This window comes from Mus caroli, chromosome 11, assembly GCF_900094665.2.
Source record: "Mus caroli chromosome 11, CAROLI_EIJ_v1.1, whole genome shotgun sequence".
Lineage (NCBI taxonomy): Eukaryota > Metazoa > Chordata > Mammalia > Rodentia > Muridae > Mus > Mus caroli.
In genome coordinates this window covers 84,313,721-84,340,494 of record NC_034580.1, presented here as the reverse complement: position 1 = coordinate 84,340,494, position 26,774 = coordinate 84,313,721, and the positions used below count along the sequence as shown (strand labels likewise).

General features: G+C 45.3%; 1 protein-coding gene, 1 long non-coding RNA gene and 1 pseudogene across 2 annotated transcripts in view; 1 reads left to right on the top strand and 2 right to left on the bottom strand.

Moving 5' to 3' along the window:
• Positions 1-12,931, bottom strand: part of C11H17orf67 (chromosome 11 C17orf67 homolog) — a 17,332-nt gene extending 4,401 nt beyond the window's left edge. Inside the window, exons 1-2 of the mRNA XM_021175432.2 lie at positions 12,845-12,931; positions 11,814-11,914 (exon numbers count right to left, since the gene is read on the bottom strand). Of these exons, the coding sequence (XP_021031091.1) occupies positions 11,814-11,914; positions 12,845-12,899 (156 nt within the window). The 5' untranslated portion in view covers positions 12,900-12,931. The remainder of the gene's footprint in view (positions 1-11,813; positions 11,915-12,844) is intronic.
• On the top strand, positions 1,052-1,155 carry LOC115032718 (annotated as a pseudogene).
• Positions 12,932-20,636: 7,705 nt separating the features above from the next.
• Positions 20,637-26,774, bottom strand: part of LOC110306001 — an 8,138-nt gene continuing 2,000 nt past the window's right edge. Inside the window, exons 2-3 of the long non-coding RNA XR_002379216.2 lie at positions 21,996-22,035; positions 20,637-21,129 (exon numbers count right to left, since the gene is read on the bottom strand). This is a non-coding gene — a long non-coding RNA (uncharacterized LOC110306001). The remainder of the gene's footprint in view (positions 21,130-21,995; positions 22,036-26,774) is intronic.

Genomic DNA, 26,774 nt, shown 5'->3' with positions numbered 1-26,774 from the left:
GGGAGGGAGGGGAGGGGAGGGGAGGAGAGGAGAGGAGAGGAGGAAGTCCTGAGTTCAAATCCCACAACCATGTGGGGAGCGGGTGTGGCGGCAATCCCAAAGGCGCCAGGGACTGCAGCTAAGTCGTATGACTTGCACCTGACTTCCTCATATAAGCCACAAACATCGAGAGAGCTGCGCAGGTGTACCAGGTTACTGGCGAAGCCATTTTGGTGGAGATATGCCCCTGCTGCCCTGATTAGCTGAAGCTGCGTGCCTGGTGAGGTGGCGTGGCCTGCTGTGCATGGATGAGAACTGATAGTATATAAGAGAGGCCCAGGGCTCAGGGTCTTTCGCCTACACAGTCAATGCGCAGCCCAATAAACGTATGCAGAAGGATCCTATTGTGGTGTCTTTCTTGCTGGCGAGTCAGGCGTCCCACACAACCACATGGTGGCTCACAACCACCAGTAATGAGATCAGATGCCCTCCTCTGGTGTGTCTGAAGATAGCTACAGTGTGCTTACATATATATAATAAACAAATAAATCTTTTTTTAAAAAAAGAAAAAAGAAAAGAGAAAAGGGGATGAAGCTAGAAAATAGCTCAGTTGGCAAAATACTTGCCATACAAGATTAGGACCCGAGTTCAGTTCCCAGCCCCTGCACTAAACAAAAACAGGCATGATAGTGCATGCCCATAATTCCAGCACTGATGGGTCAAGGACAGAAGGATCCTGAGGATCTCAGAATAAGTGAACCCTGGCTTCAGTGAGAGCCCCTATCTCCAAAGCACAAGGTGGCGAGCAGCTGAGGACCTCTGGCTTACATGTGCACACAGCTGTCCAGGCATAGCTGCATAGGAAAACATTCGCGCACGCACATCATATAAGTGAACACACACTCATAGAAAAGCCAGCCGTCGTGGCTGTGTGCTGTATGTAAACCCAGCACACTGCAAGCCGAGACAGGAGAATCACCATACACTCAAGGCCAGCCAAGCAACAATAGATTCCAGGCCAGCGTAGGCTTAATGTGAGGTCCCACCTCAAAGAAAAAGAAAAAGAAATGAAGTATTCTGTGGAACGAGATGTTTAACATTCCTCTTGACAGGGGCCTAAGGCACACACACACAGATAAACCATTCCCACCCACTTTGTAGCATCTACTGCTTTTTCAGAACCAGAAAAATTTACACTGAGTGAGGTTACAACCCAGACTCAGAAAGACAAGCAGCGCATGTTCTCTTTCATATGCAGATTAGATCTATGTTCTGGCCTCTAGGAACACTGCACACACATGGTGCACATACATGCATACATACATACATGCATACATACATACATGCATACATGCAAGCAAAACACCTCTATACATAAAATAAAAAGAAGTCCATAGAGTAATTTTTAAGTAGGGAGAGGGCTACAGAGAGAAACAGGGTCTCAAAAACAAACAAATCCCAGGCTCCGAGGATTCTCTACCTTGGTCTTCTGAAGAGCTAGGACTATGGCACATGCTACCCAGCCCAGGATAGGTTTTATTTGTGCATTTTTTTTTAGGACAACAGCCACGGTACACCGAGTGTGTGGTTTAGTGCCTGGTACACAGTAGGGCCTCAGTACCACTCGCTGAAGAGATATATAAATGAATTTACATGAAGAGGTTGCTTTCTGTCTCACTGATGCCTCCTTGGAGGGTCCCTCGCTGTCTGTGTCGATTGTCTTTGCTGTAATAGCCAAATCTACATAAAAGCAAAAGTCAGTGTCTGTCTCACAGCAGCTGAAGTCATCACTGAAGAAAAGCCACCAAAATAGACACACACTGAGAACAAGAAAGAAGCCAGCCCCGGTTTCCATGACACTTCAGTATTTATTTTAAATGTTGGGGAAATGAATCTGCCACAAAGGCCTGAAAGCAGTCATTAGTCAAAGATGAAAAGCCCAACTACAAGTCAGCTAAAAACCACAAATTCAACAATTGCATTGGCCGAGTCAGAAGTGACCCAGTACTAATGACCCTCTCAAATGTTCCTGGACTAAGAAAGGAGAGGGAGATGGAAAACAGGTTTTCATTTCTTTAGATTCCCTTCTCCAGGGAGGGAAGAAATTAAACAAAAACAAAAACTCGTATTTGTGTTCCATGTCAAATGCTCATTGTAATGATTTAAAGTGAATCTTTTCCCAGTAATTGGAATGGAAACTACACTTAGACCCTCCCTGGAGTGGCATGATAATGAAATGAGAAGCTCAGCAGAGCCTGACCTGACCCAAGAATGACATAGCAAACAGCCTATCAAGGCATGAACTCTTTCCAAGATGTCTCCATCCTTTCCTATGACATTTGGGCAGGATTACAGGCCCATTGACATTCGGGAGGATTTATTTTGCTCATTAGTCAAAGGTAATCACACAGGCTGGAGGATGGCTCAGAAGTGAACTGTCCTGGATTCCCCTGAAGGCTCCGCGTCCCAGGAAAGCCAGTATGCGCTGACATCTCAGCTCTTCTGAACCATCTTTGAGATCATGGGAATAAAGGGGTGGTGGAGTTCCTGGGACAGTCATCATGGTGCTAAACATGAAAGCATATATACAAAGGCCACTTACCTTAAAGCCAGTGTGATTTATCTGCACCCAGTAAGAGCACACCTGAAAGGAAGACAAGCCAAAGACAGCCCAGCTTCCCAGAAAGACAAATCCCCAGGGCACAGGAGCACTTAAAAACAGAGATGATCACAAAGGACATGGCAGAAGCCTCAATGTCATCCTTCTTAAGGAATCTGCCTGGTTCTGCCTGGCAATGGGCAAACAAATTCTTCCCTAAGATTTGGCAAGATGAGAGGATCTTAATGAGTTTAATTGAGGCAACTGAAGAGATTTCCTTGAGATTCACTCAAGGAAAAATTCTATCCTGCTGAGTACACACACACACCCCAACCTCCCCAGGAAGCAGAGACACGGCTAGCATTTACTAAACACCGATCATTGGCTTGGTTCTGGAGGCTCAGAAGTGAAACAAACTGTCCATCTCCTAAAGCGATTTAGAACAATCTAATAGGACAACCAATGTCAAAATTGAGGGCTGGGGTGGCTCAGTGATTAAGAACACATAGTGTCCTTGCAAAAGACCCAAGTTCAGTTCCCGGAACTCAGATATATACACATGTATACACATACACACACATGCATGCATACCTACACACAGACAAGCACACAAAGGCATAATTTAAATTTTTTTTAAATAATCTTTTTAAATAAACAAAAATTTAAGTATTAAATATAAAGATCACCAAAGCACCAGCTTCAACACTCAGCGAGATGGCAGGGTTGACAGTTAACCCATTATCTCTCTGAGCCTTTTTCTAGAAATCCGCTTTCACGCGGGTGTGTTTAGTGAAGTGTACAGCATTGTTTTGTAGATGAGTAAGACAGTCTCGCGATCCACAGGAGATATCTTCTCAGCGCCCCCTAGTGGATGTCTGAAAACGCAACTGGTGCTGAATTTCCACAGACCGTATTTTTTCCTATTCGCAAAGGCCTATTAATGAAGTTTAATTTACAAACTGGACCAAGCAAGAAGTCAATGACAATACTTAATTATAAAATAGAATAACTCAAATGTTATGCTACAGAGCTGGAGAGGTAGCTCTTGTCAGCAAAGCCTTTACCTCCACTCGGGGAAGGGCTTGCCTCAGGAGAGGCTGGGTGGGTCTGGGTCTGTCTGTGGAGAAAGTTACTGAACTTATCCATAATAATAAAATAGAAAACTGGCAGATCAGAGAGTTCCATTGGTAAAGTCCCTGCCTCGAGAGCATGAGATCCTAAGCTCGCTCCCCAGAAGCCACATTTAAAAACCCAGGCATCATAGTGTATACTTTTACTCCCAGTGCTGGGGACACTAAGTCAGGCAGACCTCTGGGCTCACTGGCGAGCCTGTCTAACCTACTTGGGGAACTCCAGGCCTACAAGAGCCCCTATCTCAAAATGCAAGGCAGACAGCTCCTGAAAAACGATACTCAAGGTTGACCCTGGCCTACACACACACACAAGAATACACGAAAAAGTATAAATGTACACACACACACACAAATAAAACAATATAATAAAAGCTTTGTAGATGCAGTCTGTCACACACATTCGTGCATGCACATGTACAGATGCACAGACACGTGAACATGCACACACACGCACACACACACCCTCAGCTCTCAACATAGCTTATTGGGTTGTGCTTTCCCTTCTTATTATGAGAACATAAAATGGTGTAATGCCTGTGGGGTAGAGAGACACCGTGACCAAGGTAACTCTTATGAAAGAAAGCATTTAACTGAAGCTTGCTTACAGTTAATCTATGATAACCATGGTGGGAAAGAGACAGGCACAGCCATGGAGCAGTAGCTGAGAGCTTTACATCCTAATCTCTAGGTATCAGTCAGAGATAGACAGATGGACAGGGAGGGGGAGGGGGAGGGGAGAGGAAAGGGAGGTGAAGGGGGAGAGGGAGGGGGGGGAGGGGAGGGGAGGGGAGGGGGAGGGGGAGAGGGAGAGGGAGAGGGAGGGGAGAGTCTTGGCCTGGTGAGCGAGCAGAGGTCCTCAGTTCAATTCCCAGCAACCACATGATGGCTCACAACCATCTATACAGCTACAGTGTACTCCTATGCATTAAATAAATAAATAAATAAATCTTTAAATAAATAAATTGCTACTTTACCACAGTCCATTACAGCAGCCCTAAGAAATAGATACACACAGCCGGGCAGTGGTGGTGCACGCCTTTAATCCCAGCATTTGGGAGGCAGAGGCAGTCAGATTTCTGAGTTCGAGGCCAGCCTGGTCTACAAAGTGAGTTCCAGGACAGCCAGGACTACAACAGAGAAACCCTGTCTGGAAAAAAAAAAAAAGAGTAGAGGAAAGTGGGCTACCAAGATGCATCACATCAGAGGGGAAAGGTGCTTGCTATACAAGTTTGGTGACCAGTGTCCAATCTTTGGAACCCACAGAAAGGTGGAAGAGGAGAACCAACTCCACAAACTCTGACCACCAGATAAACACCGTAGTGCACCCACAGACACTCGTCATGAACAAGCACAAAAATAATAAATAAGTTTTAAAGGAGTATAAGATGCTGGGTGTGCTGGCTGGTTTTGTGTGTCAACTTGGCACACAGAGAAAGAAACCTCCCTTGATCCAACTGTAAGGCATTTTCTCAATTAGTGATCAAGGTGGAAGGGTCCATTGTGGGTGGTGCCATCCCTAGGCTGCTGGTCCTGGGTTCTCTAAGAAGGCAAGCTGAGCAAGCCAGGGGAAGCAATCTAGTAAGCAGCATCCTCCATAGCCTCTGCATCAGCTCCTGCCTCCAGGTTTCTGCCCTATGTGAGTTTCTTTGGTGATGAACAGCAATGTGGAAGTGTAAGCTAAATAAAACCTTTTCCTCCCCGACTTGCTTCTTGGTCATGATGTTTTGTGCAGCAATAAAAACCCTGACTAAGCCACTGAGCATGGTGACGCACATCTTTAATCCTAGCACTCAGAAGGCAGAAGAAGGTGTATTTCTGGGTTTGAAATCAGTCTGACCTACTTAGCAAGTTCAAGACAGCCAGAGCTACATAGTGAGACCCTGTCAGAGAGAGAGAGAGAGAGAGATCGAGAGATCTTATACACACTGAGGGCAGACCTTGTTACAATTTGGCAGTACCTAGTATAATGGAAAGCATATGAAACTCTGAGAAATTTCTTTTTTTTTTTTCACTGAACCTGAAAAACACACAAGTGTACGATGAGTTTTATTTCATTGCCTTATATGTATGTTTATTTGCCTGCATGTATGTCCTGCCCCATGTGCATGCCTGGTGCCCTCAGAGGCCAGAAGACAGCATGGCAATGAATCCCCTAAGATTGGAGTTACAGACTGCAGACAAGTGCTCTTAACCTCTGAGCCATTTCCCCAGCCCCATGTGTGGGGAGTTCTATCACATAGGGTTGATACCTAAAATGCACTTTGTTCAGAAAAAGAGCAAGTAAGTTGTAATACGGTTCTAAGGCACATCACTTACTATTTAACGAGCTGGAATACATTGTGTTGAATGGAAACAACCACACTGCAGAAAAAGCCTAAGCACGACCTAGTTACCACCCCTGCAAGCAGGTGAGCTGGCCAAGGAGTGTCCTTCGGATGACATGGTGGAGGCACAGTACAGCAACCGGCAAGGCTGGAGCAGAGTCAGGACAATAATGATGAAGGACCAACAGGCCTCTGTGCTTATAGATCCTCAGGAAACTAAAGGCTGGAACGAGAGGACTCAGTGGGGAGGCACGAATGTCATACACAGGGCTACTGCTTGTTCTACTCATAGCTGTCACGAGGACAATGGAGGATGAGGAGCCGGGCTCCAGAATTGGGGTGGTGCCACGCACCCCAATGTGGAAGGCTAGAGCCGTAGCCATTGTGAGTAAAAAAATCAGAAATTCCTTTTGGAGCTGTGACATCAGAGATGCCTATTAGATATTCAAGCACAGTTAGGGAAGTTGGATTCAACCAGTCCAGAGCTCCTGAGAGAGGTCAGGCGGCAGGCAGAAGCCTGCTGCCATCTCTTTGGTAAAGAGGTAAGAGTCAAGCCACAGGACTGGAGAACAGGGAAGGCAGAGCCCAGGATACTCTGGCATCTAAGCAGCATAATGCTAAAAATCTGACAGGGGGAACCCAGCTGCAGAGCCGTGAAACAGAAGGAGAAATGGGGGGTAGGGGGGTGGGAAGTGCTTGGTATGGAGGTCCTAAGAGACTTAGCAACCAGAGCGCCAGAGCCAAACAGAGAAGCCAGGTGTGCTGGGAAAGAAAAGGAAAAGCCAACAGGGCTATAACCCCTCTCCTGCGGGGCAGAAGTCATTCCGTGTTGGTTCCTCTCACATCATTGTGACCTCAGTACCTAGGAATGATATAGGTTGGACAGACAGCCCAACGGTTAAGAACACTTACCACTCTCCCAGAGGACCAGAGTTCAGTTCCCGGCGCCCATGATGGGTAGCTCTCAACCACCTCTTACTGCATCTCCAGGGGAATCTCTTAGCTCTGACTTTTTGGGGGCACCTGCATCCACATGCACATCACCCCACACAGGTACAGGCAAATACGAATGACTGAAAATATAGATAAAATCTTTTTTAAAAGAAGATTTAGGGGACTGGAGAGATGGCTCAGTGGTTAAGAGCACTGACTGCTCTTCCACAGGTCCTGAGTTCAGTTCCCAGCAGTAACATGGTGGCTCACAGCCATTTGTAATAAGATCCAATGCCCTCTTCTGGTGTGTCTGAAGACAGCTACCGTGTATTTAGATATAATAATAATAAATCTTTAGGCTGGAGCAAGCAGGGCCGACCGGAGCAAGCGGGGCCGACCGGAGCGAGCAGAGAGGTTCTGAATTCAAGTTCCCAGCAACCACACGGTGGCTCACAACCATCAGTACAGCTACAGTGTACTCATACACATAAAATAAATACATAAATCTTTAAAAGACCTATGGAAGATTTATTTTGGCACACAGTTTTAGAGTTTATTTAGTCCCTCTCGGTGGGGAAGACATCGCCGGTATCAGTTCAAGGCAGCCAGAGTGTGGGACAGTTCCTGTCATGAGGAACCGAGGATCAGATAAAGCAAGGCAGGAACCAGGGGCCAGGTCTAACTTTCAGAGGTATACCCCTTTTGTTTTGGGGGTGTTTGCTTTGTTTTGCTTCCACCACCAGCCGGGTCTCAGTGCCAGCTGAGGAACAGATATTCAAAACATGATCCTGTGGGGACATTTGGGCTTCAAACTGCTTTCCTGTTCTGCTCTCTCTTCCCGTAGCCCCATCTTCATACCTGCTCTCTCTTCCCATAGCCCCGTCTTCATGCCTGCTCTCTCTTCCTGTAGCCCCATCTTCATGCCTGCTCTCTCTTCCAGTAGGCCCATCTTCGTGCCATTGTCTTCAAACAGGGTTGGGTTATGGGGTTGGTCTAGGCCTCTGTAAGCTCCATGAGGCTCCATTAGGCCCCCAAGTCCTCTGACACAGTAGAGTCACCGTGACAACTCAGTCAAATCTACCTGTCTCCGTGTGGCATGTCCCTAAATGAACTGCCAGCCCTCGGGGAGCTCTCACCCCATGTTCGTGAAGTCCAGACCCTACTCTCCCAAATCTCCAAAAATCTGGAGGCGAGTTAATGATAAACAACCGTCACAGCCAGTCACAGCCTGTTGCTCTACGACAGCAGCTTCTAGATTCTAGGGGTGACTTTCCTCTCTTGACAGCCACGATCACCCCCATTGTGTATCACCTGCCAGTATCAATTCCTTCCAGAAACCCGCTAACACGGATGGCTTCGTGTGGTTGGGGATTGCGGAGGAAACAGCACGCTGCGAAACTAGCTTCAAACCCAAGGCCAAGTGTGTTCAGACCCGGGTGTCAGCTGTTTCCTAGACCAGGGACCAGCCACCTGCCCCTCTCTCTGGCCTCTCTCTTTATCTTCCCCACACAGTGGTCCTTATCCACTTGCATCCTGGCTGCCTCCATACATTTAAAGTCTCCCACCTCACCCAGGGCCTTCTCTCTCCCTCTTAATATCTGTTCCTTTTTCCCTCCAGGCCCCCAACTTCCTCCATCAAGGGTCCTGTTCCCCCTGCTTCCCCCAGGTAGGCACTAGCCTGAGCATCACTAGCGCGTGGTCAGGGGCGGGAAACACACAGGAACTGCTTCAAACAGTCAAGGCCACGGTGTGCATGGGTAGTTTGAACCTGTGTCCAATAAGCCTGTGACTCTGCACACGCCAGCCTGTTCAGTGTTGAAGCCAAGGGTCACAATGACAAACACCGCACCTGGCCCTTCATGAGGAAAGACTGCAAATCTCCACAAGTGTTTTTCTTTTGAATCAACACACATCCCTAAAGCGCCACCCATTATCTTCTTCCATGGTTCTCTGTTCTCTGAACCAGTTTTCTTCTAGCTAGTCACTTAGCAAGAAACAACATAAGACAACCCCACTAGTCAACGTTTCAGCACCATAAGTTGACAGTAAGCATAGGGGTCTCCAGGCTTAGTTTCCAGGGGCACATGCCTTCCCCCGCCCCAAAGCTGTCAACTGTACTCATGTGCCCAAGTCCACCAAGTCCATGACGAGGAGATGTAATATATGTCCTACAATCTCCCTGGCTATTTCCCACGTACAGCATCTGAAGGCCAGCATCTAAGAAGCTCTGTATTCTGAATCTCTGATTCACTGACCTAATCATTATCAGAACCCTGCTCGAAACCCCTGGATGGTTCCACCATGTGTGCAACACCAAACCCCAACCATGTTGCAATGATGTCCAGGGGACACCCAACCTGACCCTGAGAGAGCCTTCTGTGGGCATCATTCCAAGTAGCCCAAGGGGCTCCAGTCAAGGCCCAAAGAGAAACATGGAGAAAGGATAACAGATAGTCTGACACATATATTCTGCAAAAGCCTTTTTCAGAACCCATAGGTGTAAGCCAGACATGGTGGCACAGACCTTTAATCCCAGAACTCAGGAAACAGCGTCAGGTAGATCTCTGTGAGTTCAAGTTCAGCCTGATCTACAGAGTGAGTTCCAGGATAGCCAAGGCTATGTTGAGAAACCCTATCTCAAAAAAACAAAACAAAACAAAAAAACACAAGAGAGAAAGAGAGAAAGGGAACATCGGAGAAAGGGGACGTCGGAAGGAAGCCATGACTCTTCAGGAGCCAAGGGCCCGTGGATGATGTCCACCCACTGTACAGCTCTGACCTCCAGCCCCTGACCCTGCCTGGCCCTGGGACCTCACTGACATTCCCATGGCACGCTGACAAGCACAGGGCCACTATGCTTTGCTCTGAAATCCAGTGTGTGTGTGATCTCAGGGGTTGAGGCAGGCCATGGCCCCAAGCCAGGAAGAGGCACAGTGTCAGCAAAGGAGTGTGTGTACTCAGAAGCTTCTAAGAGGCAAGAGGACCACACAATGCAGAGTGCAGGGCCAAGGGCCACACCGTTGCAGGAGACAGGAAACTGAGCTTCAACGGTCCAAACACCTGCACATAAAGGCCTACGGAGAGCCCTCAGGAAGGGCCAAGGCTGTTTCCCCACAGAGTTCAAGATGAGCCAGGTGCAGGTGCTGTCAGAGAAAACCTCAGAGATTGGGATGTTAGCTTATGGGTAGAATGCTTGCTTTATACATGCAAGGCTCTCCATTCGATCCCCAGTGCAGGAACGGCAGCTGCGGGTAATGGTGTATAGTAATGTAAGGAAACTTCCCCCATACACACTTAGAGAATCAAGAGATTCAAGCTATGTGCAGGGCTCAGCAGGTAAAAGTGCTTGCTGCCAAGCCTGATAACCTGAGTTCAGGCCTGAGCCATACATGATAGAAGGAGAGACCCAGCTCCTACAAGTGGCCCTCTGCCTCCGTGTGCACACGCGCATCACTAAATAAGTAAATATAAAACAAACGAAGAATGAGAGAAGAAGCAAAGTGAACAGAAAGATTCAAATCTAGTTTGACCGTCTTTTTTTGTTTTTCTTTCAATGCTGGCCATCAAATCTAGGACCTTGGTTCCAGACAAGCATTCTACCACTGAGATACATTTCCAGCCCAGTAAAAGTCTTGGGAGGGCAGTGGGGAGCAGGTTGTATTTCTGTATTTGTGTGTGTGTGTGTGTGTGTGTGTGTGTGTGTGTAAGAACAATTAAAGAAAAGTAGAGCATGGTAGCCCATGCATTTAACCCCACTTTAGCAGGTAGATCTCTGTGAGTTTGAGGCCAGCCTGATCTACAAAATGAGTTCCAGGACTGTTATACATAGCACAGGCTGAAACCCTGTCTTGGGGAGGAGGGAGAAAGAAAGAAAAGAAGGCCATGAAGTTGAGAGAGAGAAAGGGGAGGTATGTGAGAGGGGAATAACGCAATTACATTATAATTGCAAAAAAAATTAAAAATATATACAATTAAAAAATAAATAAAAGCTGACGCCCAGATTAGATTACTTTCTGGGTTTTTTTTTAAGATTTATTTATTATTATAAGTAAGTACACTGTAGCTGTCTTCAGACACTCCAGAAGAGGGCGTCAGGTCTCATTACAGATGGTTGTGAGCCACCATGTGGTTGCTGGGATTTGAACTCTGGACCTTCAGAAGAGCAGTCGGGTGCTCTTACCCACTGAGCCATCTCACCAGCCCCCTTTCTGTTTTTCTTAATGGCTGTCTAGAACCAGTCCATTTAATGGTACTGCTTACATTTAGAATGCGTCTTTCCCCACCTCAGTTAGCTGAGTCTTAAAACTCTCACAGACAAACCCAGAGGCTTGTCTTGGAGGTGATTCTAGATCCTCTTAAGTGGACAATATTAACTATCACAGATGCCCTGGGTTCAAAAAGATGATTTGAGAAAACAGCATAACCCTGCAGGGCAGAGCTGAGGACAAAATCTGTAACCAGGGGCAGCTGCTATGAAGATTCTGCCCAGGGAGGCCATTGCTGGTGAGGATGCTAGTCTAGTTGGCCTGGGGTCCAAGAGGCAGGCAGTGGGTTAGCATCGGCCAAAGAGAGCAAACAGCTCCTAAGCAAGCAGATCGGAGGAGGGAGATGCAGGGCAGCCCACTCAGGACGCTAGGACACACGCTCCACATTCCTGTAGATCCTGCTATTTCTGTGTTAAGTAGGTGGGTAAAGCCAGCATCTCCAGGAGTAAAGATCACACGTCTTACTCCTGAGTCTGTAACAGAACGGTCCATCTCATAGCCTACCCTGCAACCAGCCCCGAATGAATGCCCATTTAGAAGATAACGTGCTCTATAAAATTGCCCAGGGCCAGGCACTCACCCGCATGGGCTCGTCCGGGAATCCAGGTTTGTTGGGCCTGTCCTGTCGCCTGGACCTCAGGAGCTGTTTCGCCTGCTTTTCTGTCAGAATCGGGGAGGCTTCTGGAAAAAGCAGGAAAAGCATTTGAGAGATTCCACACTCCACCTTAGTATTCCCGAGAGGATTTACAAGTCTAATCTCCTTTAAAATACAAAAAGAAGTCTGTCCCAAAGGATGTGGCATTTCTGAGGACTCAGAAATTTTACATTGTTTCTATTCTAGTTAACTCAGAGCAAAAGCTCGGGGGTTTAGATCTACGCACTCCCTGCAATAACCCATTTATTTGAAGTGGACATTTATGTAACACGCGGTTTGATTTTTCTTTGTTTTGTTTTGTTGTGCTGCTTGCTTGCTTGCTTCTGTGTGTTTTGAGACAAGGTTTTGTGGCTGGCCAGGCTTGAACTCCATGTCTAGCTGGGAGGAACTTAACCTTCGGATCTTTCTGAATACTACAGTAAATTACAGTTGTTTACCACCGTGCCAGTTAATGTCATCCTGAGACTAAGCTCAGGGCTTCTTCACAGATGCTAGGCAAGGACTCTGCCAACTGAGCTACACCCCCAGCCCTGAATATGGTTTTAAAATATATATATATATATATATTTATTTCCTGTTCTATTGTCTGTGGCAGTTAAAAATGCGTTAAACCTGGTCTTCACACATCGCACTGAGAAGGTATGGTCACAAAATTATTAATGAGGAGGGGGTAATCACATGCAAATATTAAAAGATATTAGCACAGTAAAAGAATATAAAACTTCTGTGATCTCACACGAACTTTAGAAGAAGACGCAATTGAAAGCTTGTCAGCGTTTTTTAAAATAGTTCTCAAACACTCTTTAAGACTTAAGGGAATTTACCTCCCTTTTAACAAATAATAATTCTACAAGCTTGCTCTTACAAAAAGAGAGGGCAGGAAAATGTCAATATACACTATATATCATTATGTCAGTGTAAAAATAGGTCGGGCCCTTGGGGAGAGGAGAACCTACCTGAGGAGAAAGCCAGCAGGGCGAGAGCAGAGACCAAGACAAACAGCTTCTCCATGATGCCAGGCTCCTCTCCGCTGACTGCGCTCTCCAGACCGGTCCTACCTACTTGAAAGCGGGGGCCCGTCAGATCCAATGCTGTGTAGTTTTCCGCTAACACAGTTTGCCTTGTGAGGCTAAGCACATCTGACTCTGAATTTGCAATAATGACTGCTAAAATAGTTCCCTCCGAATTCCTGCGAATTTTCATCCTGAGACAGGAAATGTGACCTCCTGAGTGCGGCTTGGAGAGCATTCATTTCGTGTAAACAGGTCTACCTAGCGCATTCTGTAATCATTTCTGAAAGGGGTGGGTTTTTTTTTGTTTCACTGAGATAGCATCCATCTCTCTTTTGACATTTAGTTATTTTGTGTGTGTGTGGGCACTTCCATGCCTCCATGGAAGAACATAAGTCAGGGGCCAGTTTGTCCTCTCCCTCCACTGTGTAGATCTTGGGGATTGAACTCAGGTTGTCCAGCTTGGCAGCAAGCACCTTTGCCCACTAAGCCATCTCACCAGCCCTAATTGTCTCTTCTATTTGCATATTTTATGACATTTTCCCAAAATCCATCCATCTAAGTTCTCACACACACACACAACACACACACACCACACACACACACACACTGATAATTCAGATGTAGGTAAGGAACCAAGCAAGGAGCAAGATGAAGGGAATAAAAAGATTTTCCACTTGACTTTGGAGCCAAAGAGACCAACCATTGAATCCTGACTTAACCTCTCTTTCTCTCTCTCTCTCTCTCTCTCTCTCTCTCTCTCTCTCTCTCTCTCTCTCTCTCTCTCTCTTGGAAAAGAAGCCAACAAAACCCATGCCCTCATAGGGTATGATGAAGTATTGGTGAGAAGTCATGAGCTTCACACTGTAGGTGTGACCACTCACTATTAGCCATCTCTTCCTTAAAAGTAAGGGAATTAATTAAGATCCAGAGATGATAAAATCTAGTCCAGGTTCATAGGTAAGTATCGAGGGAGAATCTAAATCTGTCTTCACACCTAACGCTGCGTGTTCTCATGATGCTCCATGTTGTAGCTTAGATGCCAACTGCTCATAAAGGCCCATGTGTCAAAGGTGTAGACCCCAATAGGCCAGTCCTGGGGGGAGGGAACAACCTTTAAAATGTGGAACCTAGCCCAGATATAGTGGTGCATGACTTTAATCTCAGAACCCAAAAGGAAGAGGCAGGCGGATCTCTATGAGTTTGAGGCCAGCATCATGAGTTTTAGAGAGCCGAGGCTTTTGGTAGGGAGGAATTCTGGGACCTGGCTCCACTCCTCTTTCTCTTTTGCACCTGGATCATGACAAGATCTGTTCCATTCTGTGCTCCTGCCATGATATACTGACTCACCACCCACGTGCCCAATCCAAAGAGGGACAATGAGTCACCTGCTAGAACCCCCTACACTGTGAGACCAAAGGTACCATTCCTCAGGGCCAGAGCAGTGTCTCAGCAGTCACGAGCACCCACTGCTCTTGGGGAGTACCCAGATACTGGTGTCCCTCAGTTCCTGGTACCCACATTCATAACTCCAGTTCCAGGGCATCCAATGCCCTCTCCTGACCTTCCCAGGCACCAAGCACACACATGGTACCCATGAACACATTTAGACAAAACACTCATATATAAAACAAAATAAACATTAAAAAAAATTTTTTTTTTAAGGAAAAGAAACCATGAACTGAAAAGAGACCAAATCAGGCAGATACACAGGAAGGCTTAAGGGGGTCAGGGAAGGGGAAATTATGTAATCACATTATAATCTCAAAAAAATTAATTTGGGGGGGGGGGTTCGAGACAGGGTTTCTCTGTATAGCCCTGGCTGTCCTGGAACTCACTTCATAGACCAGGCTGGCCTCAAACTCAGAAAGCCACCTGCCTCTGCCTCCCAAGTGCTGGGGTTAAAGGTGTGCGCCACCACGCCCGGCTAATAATTTTTTAAAAGCAACCTTTTGTCTTTATAAATTGATCATCTCAGGTACTCAGTCACAAGGACATAAACTTGACTAACACAACCATAACACACTTCTTCCTTCACAGGGCCTCAGGAACTATCAGTAAGACCCTAAGCAGCTTTAATTAGACTTAAGGTTATCGTCATAAAGATCAGAAAGCCTGCTGGGTGTGGAGGCATACTGCAGGGACCCAGCTCCTTCCAGGGAGAAGCCAGAGGATCGGGGGAGCTTAAGGTCCTCTCCACCACGTAAGAAGCTCAGTGCACACCTGACTCTTGTGACTCTGTGTCAGCCAAAAAAGAGGCTCCAACTTGGTACCGTGGTTCTCTGAAAGTCATCAATAAACATCATATGAAGAAATCATCAAATACGTAACAAATGAAGGCCGGAGGGGACGTGCCATTTCTTTGTATAATGCTCTCCATTCAGAATAATGGCTGTTGTCCTGTGGTCACTTTGCCAGCTCCAAAGAAAACAGAACCTGAGCCACCGTTGTCGGAGGCCATGCTAATGCCTGGTAACTGATATTAAATTGAAATATCCCCCAAAAGAAAAGACAGAAGAAAAAATAAACAGAGTTTTTAGACTGAACTATCCTGTCACTGGTTTAGTATACAGAGACTCTCCCTCTCTCTCCCTCTCTCCCTCCCTCTGGGTCTCACTGTCCTACCTGAAACTCACTCTGTAGACCAGGCAGGCCTTGAACTCACAGAGATCCGCCTGCCTCTGCCTCTGGAGTCCTGGGATTAAAGGCACACACCACCACTGCCGGGCTTTGTTTTGTTTCATTTTGTTGGTAAAATGAATACTAAGCCTGACAACCTAAGTTCAGTCCCCAGGATCTACAGAGGGAAAAGTCTGAACCAGCCCTGACCTCCCCACAAGTGCCAAGGCACTCTTGTGCCATATGCATTTGTATCTACAAAAACACACAAGTAAATAAATAAATAAATAAATAAATAAATGTAATAAAGTATTTAGGTATCTTGTCTTTTATCCACATACCTATTTTTTTTTATTTCTTTTGTTCTTTGTGGTTGGATAGAACACTGTTGTTTTGTGCTATCAAATAAACTTCTTCCATCCATTAGAGAAAAAAAAATCTATACTTAGCTAGAAATTGCTAAAAATGTTCAGTATGGACTCACTCTGAAAGCACCTCTCTGACCTAGTAACTTCTGTCCAATAAAAACACAGGGGGCTGGCTGGTGATGGGGTACACTTTTGATCCCAGCGCTCCGAGGCAGAGGCAGGTGGATCTCGGATCTCTGAGTTCGTAGGCCAGCCTGGTCTACAGAGTGAGTTCCAGGACAGTCAGTGCTACACAGAGAAACCCTGTCTTGAAAAACCAAAACCCAAACAAACAAACAAAGTCACAATGTGAACCAGCCACAGATATAGCACACAGCCGTAATTAATCCTCCGACTCAGCAGACTAGGTAAGGAGAATTGTGATTCTTCAAGTGGATACATAGAGAAAGAAACTTTTTTCACCCAGCCTCTGTCCCAGGTCCCCAGTGGTCCCCAGCATCCTACTGCCCAGGTCAAACTATCCTCCATCAAATAGAAACTCACCCAGGTAACGGGGCACACAGCTTTGAAAGGCAAAGGCAGGTGGATCTCTGTGAATTCAAGGCCAACCTGGTCTACATAATGAGACTGTGTCTAAAACATTATTTTTAAAAATTGAAAAAAATAAAAATTCTACTACCTTCCCAATGGACTCAAGACAAAATCAGGGTCTTTAACTTGTGCTGCATGACCCTGGACTATATGCATATATTTTTTGCAACCCCACTCTCACCACCCCTCCAACCCTTCCCAGTCATGAAGTATTCATAAAATATATTCATATTCACTTCGTGTTGAAGGCCCCCCAGTGATTACCACTTTTCTGCCTCAGGACCTTGGCATGTGCTCTTTTCCTGACCACCTCCTCATCTTTCATGCGTTATTAATTTGAAATTTCTCCCATTTGGGTAACTCTGCCCCTTGTAGCCTTCTCAGTAAAATCCCCCCGCCTCCTACACCCACTTCTGCCCCACAGTTTATCAATATGTTTATTTGTTTGCTTTTTAAAGGCTGTCTCCTCCACTGGTGGGCTGTAAGCTCTAAATTAGTGTGTATTTTCTAGTGGACTGGAAAAGTGAGTGCCAGAGCCTCGATCACACCCTGAGATGCTCTGGTGGAAAGGACCTGGTAAGTGTAGCGCTAGGAGAACTGAAGCTAGGTGAGCTATTTCAGTTTCGCCTCTCAGAAGAGGATGCAATTCCAAATATGGCCGCAAGATGGCAGGATAGAGAACAAGACCCCACAACTAAAACCAGAGGGAAAATGAAGCAAGGACACAAAACTTTCTGTTCTTGATGTACCTAGGCTCCCAGGAAATCATTGGTCACAGGAAGAGGTGACACTCCAGTGCCCAGGACTATTTCTCTACTATCTAGTCAATGTACTACTCGAGGTCATTTTATTTTATTTTTCAGTACTAGGTCTCAAACCCAAGGCCTTGAGCATAGTAGAAAAGTTCTCTACCACTGAGCCCCACCTCGGACCCTTACTTGAAGGTCTTCAACAGATGCTAAGGGCTAGAACAACTCAATTACCCATTTTACAACGTCTTAGGACATAGGAGAGTGCCATCCAGGCTTGGAGGGGCACACTTGTATTCCCAACACTCACAAGGCTGAGGCAGGAGGATTGTGAATTACAGACCACCAGAAAGCAAGACCCTGCCTCAAAATAGATGATAGATAGATAGGTAGATATGATGGACAGAGATATGATAGATATGTAGAAAGATAGAGAAATAAAGAGATATGATAGACAATCAGAGATGTGATAGATATATGATTAATAGAGATAGGTGATAGATAGATAGATAGATAGATAGATAGATAGATAGATAGATAGATAGATAGGACGGAGATATGATAGATGATTGATAGATAGAAATATAGATAAATAGATAGATAGATAGATAGATATGATAGACAAACAGAGATGTGATAGACAGATATATGATTAATAGAGATAGATAGATAGATAGGTAGATAGATAGATAGATAGATAGATAGACAGACAGACAGATAGATAGATAGCACCCACCACCCATAATCTCAGGACATTCACCTAACTAATGTTTTCATGGGAGTTCTCCATTTTCTTTTGGAAGTGATTCTAAAATTACCCAGATATTTAGGACTCTTTGATAGAGCCAACACTATAGAGGTCTCAGCGTCCTCCTGCTACATGATATTTTAATAGCAAGAGAGATTTTAAAATTCCAGGAACTAAAACAATTTCTAAGACACAGGAACTCTATTTGGGTTTTTGTTTGTTTTATTTCAGAAAGACACTGAATCTAACCCAACCAAGAGAGTTAACATGTGTCCAAATTGTATACGCCCAGGGTCGGCCACAGTTCTTTTTATTTGTTTGCTTGGTTGGTTTTGTTTTTGTTTTCTGAGACAGGGTTTCTCTGTGTAGCCCTGACTGTCCTGGAACTCACTCTGTAGACCAGACTGGCCTCGAACTCAGAGATCCGCCTGCCTCTGCCTCCCGAGTGCTGAGATCAAAAGCGAATGCCACTATGCCTAGCAATATAGACTTCTTCTAAGGAGTGGTGACAGCAGTGTTATAAGCTGCAGGTCCACACGTACCCACATTGGTCAGCAGCTACACTGTGCGGACAGATGTCAGGTTTGAGTGGTCGTAGGTAGGTTGAATTACTAACATCACTTCTTCACCGTTGACACCTGGACTCCCGACTGGACCAGGCCTTCATCAACCTTTTGTAACAGGGACCACTTCTCACTCAGTACATCTGTACAAGATCCAGCTATACAAATCAAATGGTTACTGAAAATAAACCATAAAGGAATTTATTTTAAAGCATTTCTTTCATATACAAATGATTTTAGCAATAATATTAAAAAGTGTACACTAATTATGTAAATGTTATGTGTTTTTCAGGGTGTATTCAACAGTTTTCAGAGATAATAGATATTTTGATTTCATAATTGTCAGGGCTAAGAACATTACTCCACATAAATTCACAGCACCAAGTGATACAGTGTGCTTAGGCCCACTTCGGAAATTGTTGGAAAGTATGCCCTAGTAACAAGTCAAATTCACTGAGCATTTAACAAATTCTTTTATTAGTAGGGCAGTGGTGGGGCTTGCCTTTAAACCCAGCACTAGAGAGATAGAGGCAGGCAGATCTTTGAGTTTGAGGCCAATGTGGTAGACAGAGCTAGTTCCAGGACAGGCAGAGCTATGCAGAGAAACCCTATCTTTAAAAAAAAAAAAAAAAAAGAACAAAGTAGCCAGGCAGTGGTGGTCCACTCCTTTAATCCCAGCACTTGGGAGGCAGAGGCAGGCATGTTTCTGAGTTTGAGGCCAGCCTAGTCTACAAAGTGAGTTCCAGGACAGCCAAGGCTACACAGAGAAACCCTGTCTCCGGGCGGGGATGGCGGGGCGGGGGGGGGGGGGGGGGGGGGGGGGGGGGGGGGGGGGAGTAGCATAAAAAGAACAAAGAAAGAAAAAAATTTTTCATTAAATAGTTTATTTCGGTGGGGAGTCATACACCTGCCAAAATATATAGGTAGATGTCAAGTGGTTAGGCATCGTCATCGTGGCAAGCATCTTTATCAGCTGAGACCCTTTACTGACCCCAAAGCGGAGACCTTTGCACGTCCAGTAAAAACACCGCGCTTGCCAACATTTCAGTGTCCAATCCGAGCGGAGGGGACTCTGGCAGCTGTCCTTGGTGTCTCGCAGCGTGACACATGCTTGTGTTCAAACCGAGTCTACAGTGACGTGGGACCTGAGCAGTGCGCGGAAGCTCAGCCAGAAAGGCCTCGAGTTTATGACACATTTGATTCTGAGTCGGTGCTTTCAGAAATGTTTTACTGTCACCAAATTTTCCACAGCCTGATATTCAGATGGGAATCACAGCACCCACTTAAAGGAGCTAAGGGATGGACCAGGTCTCTTTGGGCAATGTCTCTTTGAACAATGGGACCACCGCCGATATGACACAAATGAGGTATGCAATATGTTTGTGAAGCTATTCATTCAAGGAGATCCACCTGGGTCAGCCAACCCTCCCCCAACCCACAGAGCCGGGCAGTATATTAACACTATTAATAAACCCTTGGCAGAATGGCATCCAAAAGCAAATGAAAGCATCGGGGTAGGCAGGGTGGTCTAATGGCTGCAACTGTGGCTTTTGGAATCATCTCCAAACCCGGGTTTAGCTAGGTGTGGCGTCTGCCTGTAATCCCAGCAATTAGGAAAGAGGAGAGTCCCAAGCTTCTGGCCAGCTACATGTGGTGTGACCTTGTCTCCAACACACACACACACACACACACACACACACACACACCAGGGAGGAGAGGGTTGTAAATGGTTGCTCTTATGCTTCCTCTTTCTCTGTGTGAAGCCATTCTTTCTTGCTTTGCATACATGCATACATTCTCAGACTCCAGACAGAAGGACAGAAAGTCGCACAACCAGCCAGGAATGGCAGGGCATACTATGCGTGGAATCCTAGCACTTGGGAGGAGGGGACAGGAAGGTCAAGGTCATCCTTGGCTACTTAGGAAGTTCAAAGTCATCGTGGAGAACTTGAGATCCTGTCTTTAAAAACAGAAAGGGGGAAAAATGAGCCTGTGAAACCGTTTCTGAGGACCAAAGATGCGAGCGGAGGTTAGTCACGCATATCAGGATACAGAACAGTATACACTGTTTATTAGAAGAGACTGTGGCCCCTTTTTAACTCGAGATTACTTGCCACACTTACATCCACCTCAAGTTCCCTTTCCTTTGCCCAAGCACACCCAGGTTCCCTTCCTGTTTGGAACTGGAAAACAATGGTGTGGTGTTTTGGCCTTGGACAGAGGCCTTCCGGCCTCCTGAGTACTTCCACAAATGGCCTCTAATTTCTCCTCTGGGTCCAGATGTTGGCCTCACTTTTGTGTCTGCCCAGCAGGTGAAGACAGCCAAGGTCAGCAATGGTTCTGATGGCCAGAGCCAGCCTGCTATCCAAGCTAAACAGGAAAGAGCGGCATGTGGGCAGAGGGGCAGGGATGTAGGATGCAGAGGGATGTTCAAAGGAAAGTGCACGGCCTGGAACTGGGGGACACAGCATTCATTCTGGAAGAAACACCGAAGTAGACATAGTTCTTCTGGTGGTATCACTCAAGAAGTCAGGCTGACAAAACTTCTGAGACCAGGGGCCCCCAACAGTGCTTCCTCAGCATCTGACACACTCTGATGGAGAAGACAGAAAAAGAAAAGAGATGTAGATGTGGTGTGACCTGGTCTCCAACACACACACACACACACACACACACACACACACAAAAGAAAGAGCCAGGGGAAGTGGTGCATGCCTTTAATCCCAGAAGAGGGAGGCAAATCTCTGAGTCTTAAGGCCAGCCTGGTTTATAGAGTGAGTTCCAGGACAGACTGAGAAACCCAAGTCTAGAGAGAGAGAGAGAGAGAGAGAGAGAGAGAGAGAGAGAGAGAGGAAGGAAGGAAGGAAGGAAGGAAGGAAGGAAGGAAGGAAGGAAGGAANAGGAAGGAAGGAAGGAAGGAAGGAAGGAAGGAAGGAAGGAAGGAAGGAAGGAAGGAAGGAAAGAGAGAGGAAGGGGAAGAAAGGAAAGAAAATTCTAGACATTAAACCAAAGGGCTGGTGAAAGGGCTTAGTAGGTAACAGCTTTGAACTTGATTTTAATCTCCATATCTATCTTGAAAGAGGAGAGCTAAATCCTGAAACATCTCCCCTAACCTTCAAGTAAACACTTTGGCTTGTGGGCACATGAGAGCGCAAACATACATACACACACACATACAGACATACATACACACACATATGCACACATACACACATACACATACACGCACATATACACACATATGCTCACAGATATGCACACACACACAAATTAAAAGATTTTTTAACACAAGAGCAGACATTGAAAACTTAATAAAAAGGATTTAAGAGAAAAACTAAAGAAATCTTTTTAAACTAAGGCAGGAATGGCAGGGAGGCTTAAGAAAACAAGAAAAGTATGTTTAAAAGAGAGGTGTCTACCCACACGAAAAGCTGCACTCAGATGCTCACTCATCCTTACCACAGCCTGGCAGCCTTCAAGAGGCAGATGGGCAAATGATCTGGAAGAAAGACAAAACGGAACAAAGAGGGAAAAGAAAATGTTAACAGTAAGTAAAGAAAGCCGGGTATAGTCAGAGTGCCTCCTATACCTGCTACCACAATGCATCTGGACACCCAGAGCTGTGGGGGCCCCTGATCCCCAGCACCTCACCCCACTACCAGAGCCACATGAACATACTCAGTACCCCATAGCATCCTCCCTCGGAGAACATATTTTTGTCAGACTATACCCCTACCTGGAAATTTCCACCATGATGAGCTATCTTCCCTCACCAGGTCTTCCCTTGACTTCCCAGGCTGGAATCTTCTCTGGGAAGCTGAGTCCATGCTCTGTCCCCGAGAAACTCAGCTTAAATCCCCCAGGACTCAGCTTAAATCCCCCAGGAGTTTCACAGAGGAGGGCTTTATGGCTACTCCTGGGTAGAGCTAAGTTGGGGCTTGTTTCACAGTTTTTCAAAACGAAACTATATTGTTTAGAGATATTGGGCGGGGTGGGAGGGGTGGTCAAACCAAAGAAGAGCAAAAGAAATGAAGACCCCAGGACAGGTGTTTCCTATGACAGGGACAGAGGGAACAATACACACAGAACTGCTGTTCCTGTACATTATGCCCATCTGGGTAGTAGCTTCACTCGTGTCTGTTCTATGACTTTTCAAGCTGTACGTCTGTGTGTGTGTGTGTGTGTATACATAGAATCATATGTGTAGAAGCCAAAAGTTAACCTTCGGTGTTTGTTCCCCAGGCTCTGTCCACCTATTTTGGTGAGACAGCCAACTAGCCAATGAGCCCTAAGAATTCTCCCTAGCACTGGGATTACAAACACAACCCACAACACTTAGCTTTTATTAACCTTAGTCATTATTTTATTTTATGTGTATGGTATGTTTGTACACCATGTGCATGCAGTACCCTAAGAGGCCAAAAGAGGGCACCAGATTCCTCTGGGACTGGAATTATAGCTGGTTGTGAGTTGCCTTGTGGGTACAGGGAATTGAACCCTGGTTCTCTGAAAGAGCAATGACTTCTGTCCAGGCCCAACGCACTCAGCTTTATATATGGGTTCTAGGGATCAAGGGCAGGTCCTCGTTTTTGGACAGTAGGCACCGTACAGGTGAGCTGCCGCCCCAGCCCCCTGCAGCCTGTAGTTTTAAATTCTGATATATGAAATATTTAGGAAATTAAACGAGTTATTTGTTTTACAAGTTATTTTTTTGAATAGATAAATGAAAGAATGACCTGGATGGAGATCTTGTAGGGAATGGAGATGCCTATCTCTGCCATAATCTGGTTAAGGGGACCTGGGCAGGAACTAGGGAACCCAAAGTTTTAGATGATATTACAGATAGCCTTCAAAAAGAAAAAAGAAAAAAAATATCACCAGGTGGTTGTGGCACGCGCCTTTAATCCCAGCACTTGGGAGGCAGAAACAAGTGGATCTTTGAGTTCAAGGCTAGCCTGGTCTACATCTTGAGTTCCAGGACAGTTAGAGACAGAGAAATCCTGTCTGGAAAAACAAAACCAAACAAAGGCTAGCTAGGTTAAGAACATCATAGCTTTGGTGTAAGACAATCTCAGGGTCAAAGCCCCCCTTCAGTTAACTGGGACTGTGTAATAAGGACAAAAATTCCTTCACACATAAAATGAGGATGACGAGCCAGGTTGTGGTGGTGCACACCTTTCATCTGAGCACTTGGGAGGCAGAGGTAACTGGACGTCTGTGCGTGAGGTTAACCTGGTCTACAAAGCAAGTTCCAGAACAGCCAGGGTTGTTTACACAGAGGAATCCTGTCTCGAAAAACCAAAAAGAAAACAAAAACCAAACAAAACGACAAAAATAACAACTAAGAATAATGATGATGACGGTAGGACGATGAATGCGAAGTGTCTAGACAGCAGTCAACACAGTTGGTTATGGTGATAATAAGTAAGGACTAGGGTGTGGCTCAATGGCATATCTCAGTGGAAGTACATAGACAGCACACAGGAGACTCTTGATTCAGTCTCACAGGAACAAAGTAAAATTGCTTTGAGGTGGGAGTTTCTGTGAAACTTTTCCTGTTTGGGCATAATTATCAGATAATATTAACTTATCAGAGACTACTTTCGTTTGGTTAAGCCAGATTCAAATTGGCCTTGATATCACTAGGAAGCCGAGGCTGGCCTCAAACTTGAATTAATCCTCCTGCTTCAGCCTCCCCAGTGAGGAAACAGGTGTGCACCACCACACTCAGAATATTATTCTTTAAAGCTTTTTTCTTTAAGCATTAATCTTTTCACCGCCTTTACATGCATGTGAGAATCTAAAGAAAGCATGTGGGACAGGGGGATGTCTGTAATAGCACATACTTGTAGTGACAATTTGGGGATTTGGGGTTCTTTTAAAAAACGCAGAAATATTATAAGGAGGTGTTTTTGTTTTAATTTCAGGTGTGGAGATATGGGCTGCTTCGGACTGTCTGCAGCAGCCAACTATGATTTGCCTCGTGCTCTAGCAGAGGCATAGTTTACCCAGCTGCAGAGAGTTTCTGCATGCGTGTGACGTTTGGAATTCTGGTGGGAACTTTTCAGAGAGTATGCTGTTAAAGCCTGGGTAACTGCTGTCTAGTTAGCCATTTTGTGCTGTTATTATTGTTACAAGGAAACTTTCTCGTGTGCTATTACTACTGTTGCTAGGAAACTTTCTCATGTGCTATTACTACTGTTGCTAGGAAACTTTCTCATGCCTGAGTTGATTGCATATTCTGCTATGTTCTGTGCTTTGGTGTTCTTGGAAATCAATCATAATAGAGGTCCGTTAAAAACTACTTTCTATAGTTAGCCACAATACGCTTGGACCCAAACCAACCACCCAGCAGCACTTCCTGCACCTGTGTAGGAGAGTTTTTTTGTTTTTGTTTTGTTTGTTGGTTGGTTGGGTTTTTTTTGTTTGTTTGTTTGTTTTTGTTTTGTTTTGTTGGTTTTTTGATACAGGGTTTCTCTGTGTAGCCCTGGCTGTCCTGGTACTCGATCTGTAGACCAGGCTGGCCTTGAACTCAGAAATCCGCCTGCCTCTGCCTCCCAAGTACTGGGATTAAAGGCATGTGCTACCACTGCTATGTATGAGCTTTCATGGTTTCTGCCTTTGTAAGCTGCTCCAGGAATGGACCCCAACATAAGAGAGTCCTGCACCAATATAAGAAGCTATTTGGAATAAGCTTTCCATTTTGAGTAGGGGGTTAAGTAAAGTTTTATGTTCCCAAGACCTCCCTGGGAATTGACATCCTACTTGGCAGAGTCATGTATGTGGGTAACTAGCATTCTGGTTAGCAAGTTTAAGACATGAATGTTAAGCAAGACAAGTCTCCGCTACCACATTTGAATATCCCAACCAATAGGAACAGGATAAGTGTTCCACAAATACGTGTACCTGAGGAAATCCTATCCATAAGTCCTGATTGGTGAAATCATTTGGCACAGATGTTTGCGGACTTCAGGCTTAAAAGCTCTGCAGAATCCTGGCTTATCGTAGCAGTCAGCTCCTGCGTCTGCTCTGCGGCCCTGATCAATCAGTCCTGAGGCAAATGCTCAATAAACCATCCCTGTCTGACTGAGATCCGTGTTCTTGTGGTTTGTGGGGTGACTCCTGGACCCCAACATATATCAATGCTAGTGCCCCCTCGGTGGGTCTGGGTGCTTGCTGGTCATTTAGGGAAGCTGTCTCAAAGAGAAAATAATCTCGGGTCTCTTCCTTGAGAAAAGGGGGATCAGAGCCTGCATTTTACAGAATTATAGAATCCTAGCATAGAATGGTAGAACAAATTATAGAAACTCGTTCATGACCTAGATAGACTAGATCTAGATAGAAGCTAACCGGTATGCCCAAAGTAATTTTTTTAAGATTTATTTATTATCATATGTAAGTACACTGTAGATGTCTTCAGATGCACCAGAAGAGGGCGTCAGATCTCATTACGGATGGTTGTGAGCCACCATGTGGTTGCTGGGACTTGAACTCAGGACCTTCAAAAGAGCAGTCGGTGCTCTTAACCACTGAGCCATCTCTCCAGCCCCCAAAGTAATTTTTTTTTTTTAAACAAGAAGTTTATTTAAACAACAAGACGCTTGACTTGAAGGGAAAACTATCTAGGATCATTTTGTTCAAGAGTAATTTATCCCTACTTAAAGACAGATTGCCCTACATGTAACAGCTACGTACAAAAAAGTTATAAAATTGTCCTTGGTTTTACAATGATAAATGAAAAACATTAAAATTCTCCAATCGAACAAGGTATGCAAGGATTTGGTGTTGTTGGGTTTTTTTGTTAAAACAATGAGAGCAAAATAACTTACTGGAATATAAAGATAAGAGCTGAATGAGCATGCCACTAATGGAGAAGGGGGTATTTTCACAAACCCAGTATTTTTCCCCAGACCATCTCCATCTGATGTCAACCAGAAAAGAACATCGGCCATTTAGTTTAAAAAAGGAAAAGAAAAAAAAAAAAAAGAGCACTATTCGTGTGCACATACACCAGTTACTTTATGTACAATAAAGAAATGGGGACAGGGAAATGAAAGAAGAGAAAACTATACTGTAGTAGTCAGGATGTGGTGGGACCAAATTGTGGCTTTCTAATTGAGAATGTATTCTTGGTCTATAACAAAATTCTGGAGTAAAGTAGCAGGCTCCCTTTTTAGTAGACACCTCCAGTCTGCTGCTGGAACACATCAATCGTATCTTCATCCTCCATTTCCAACT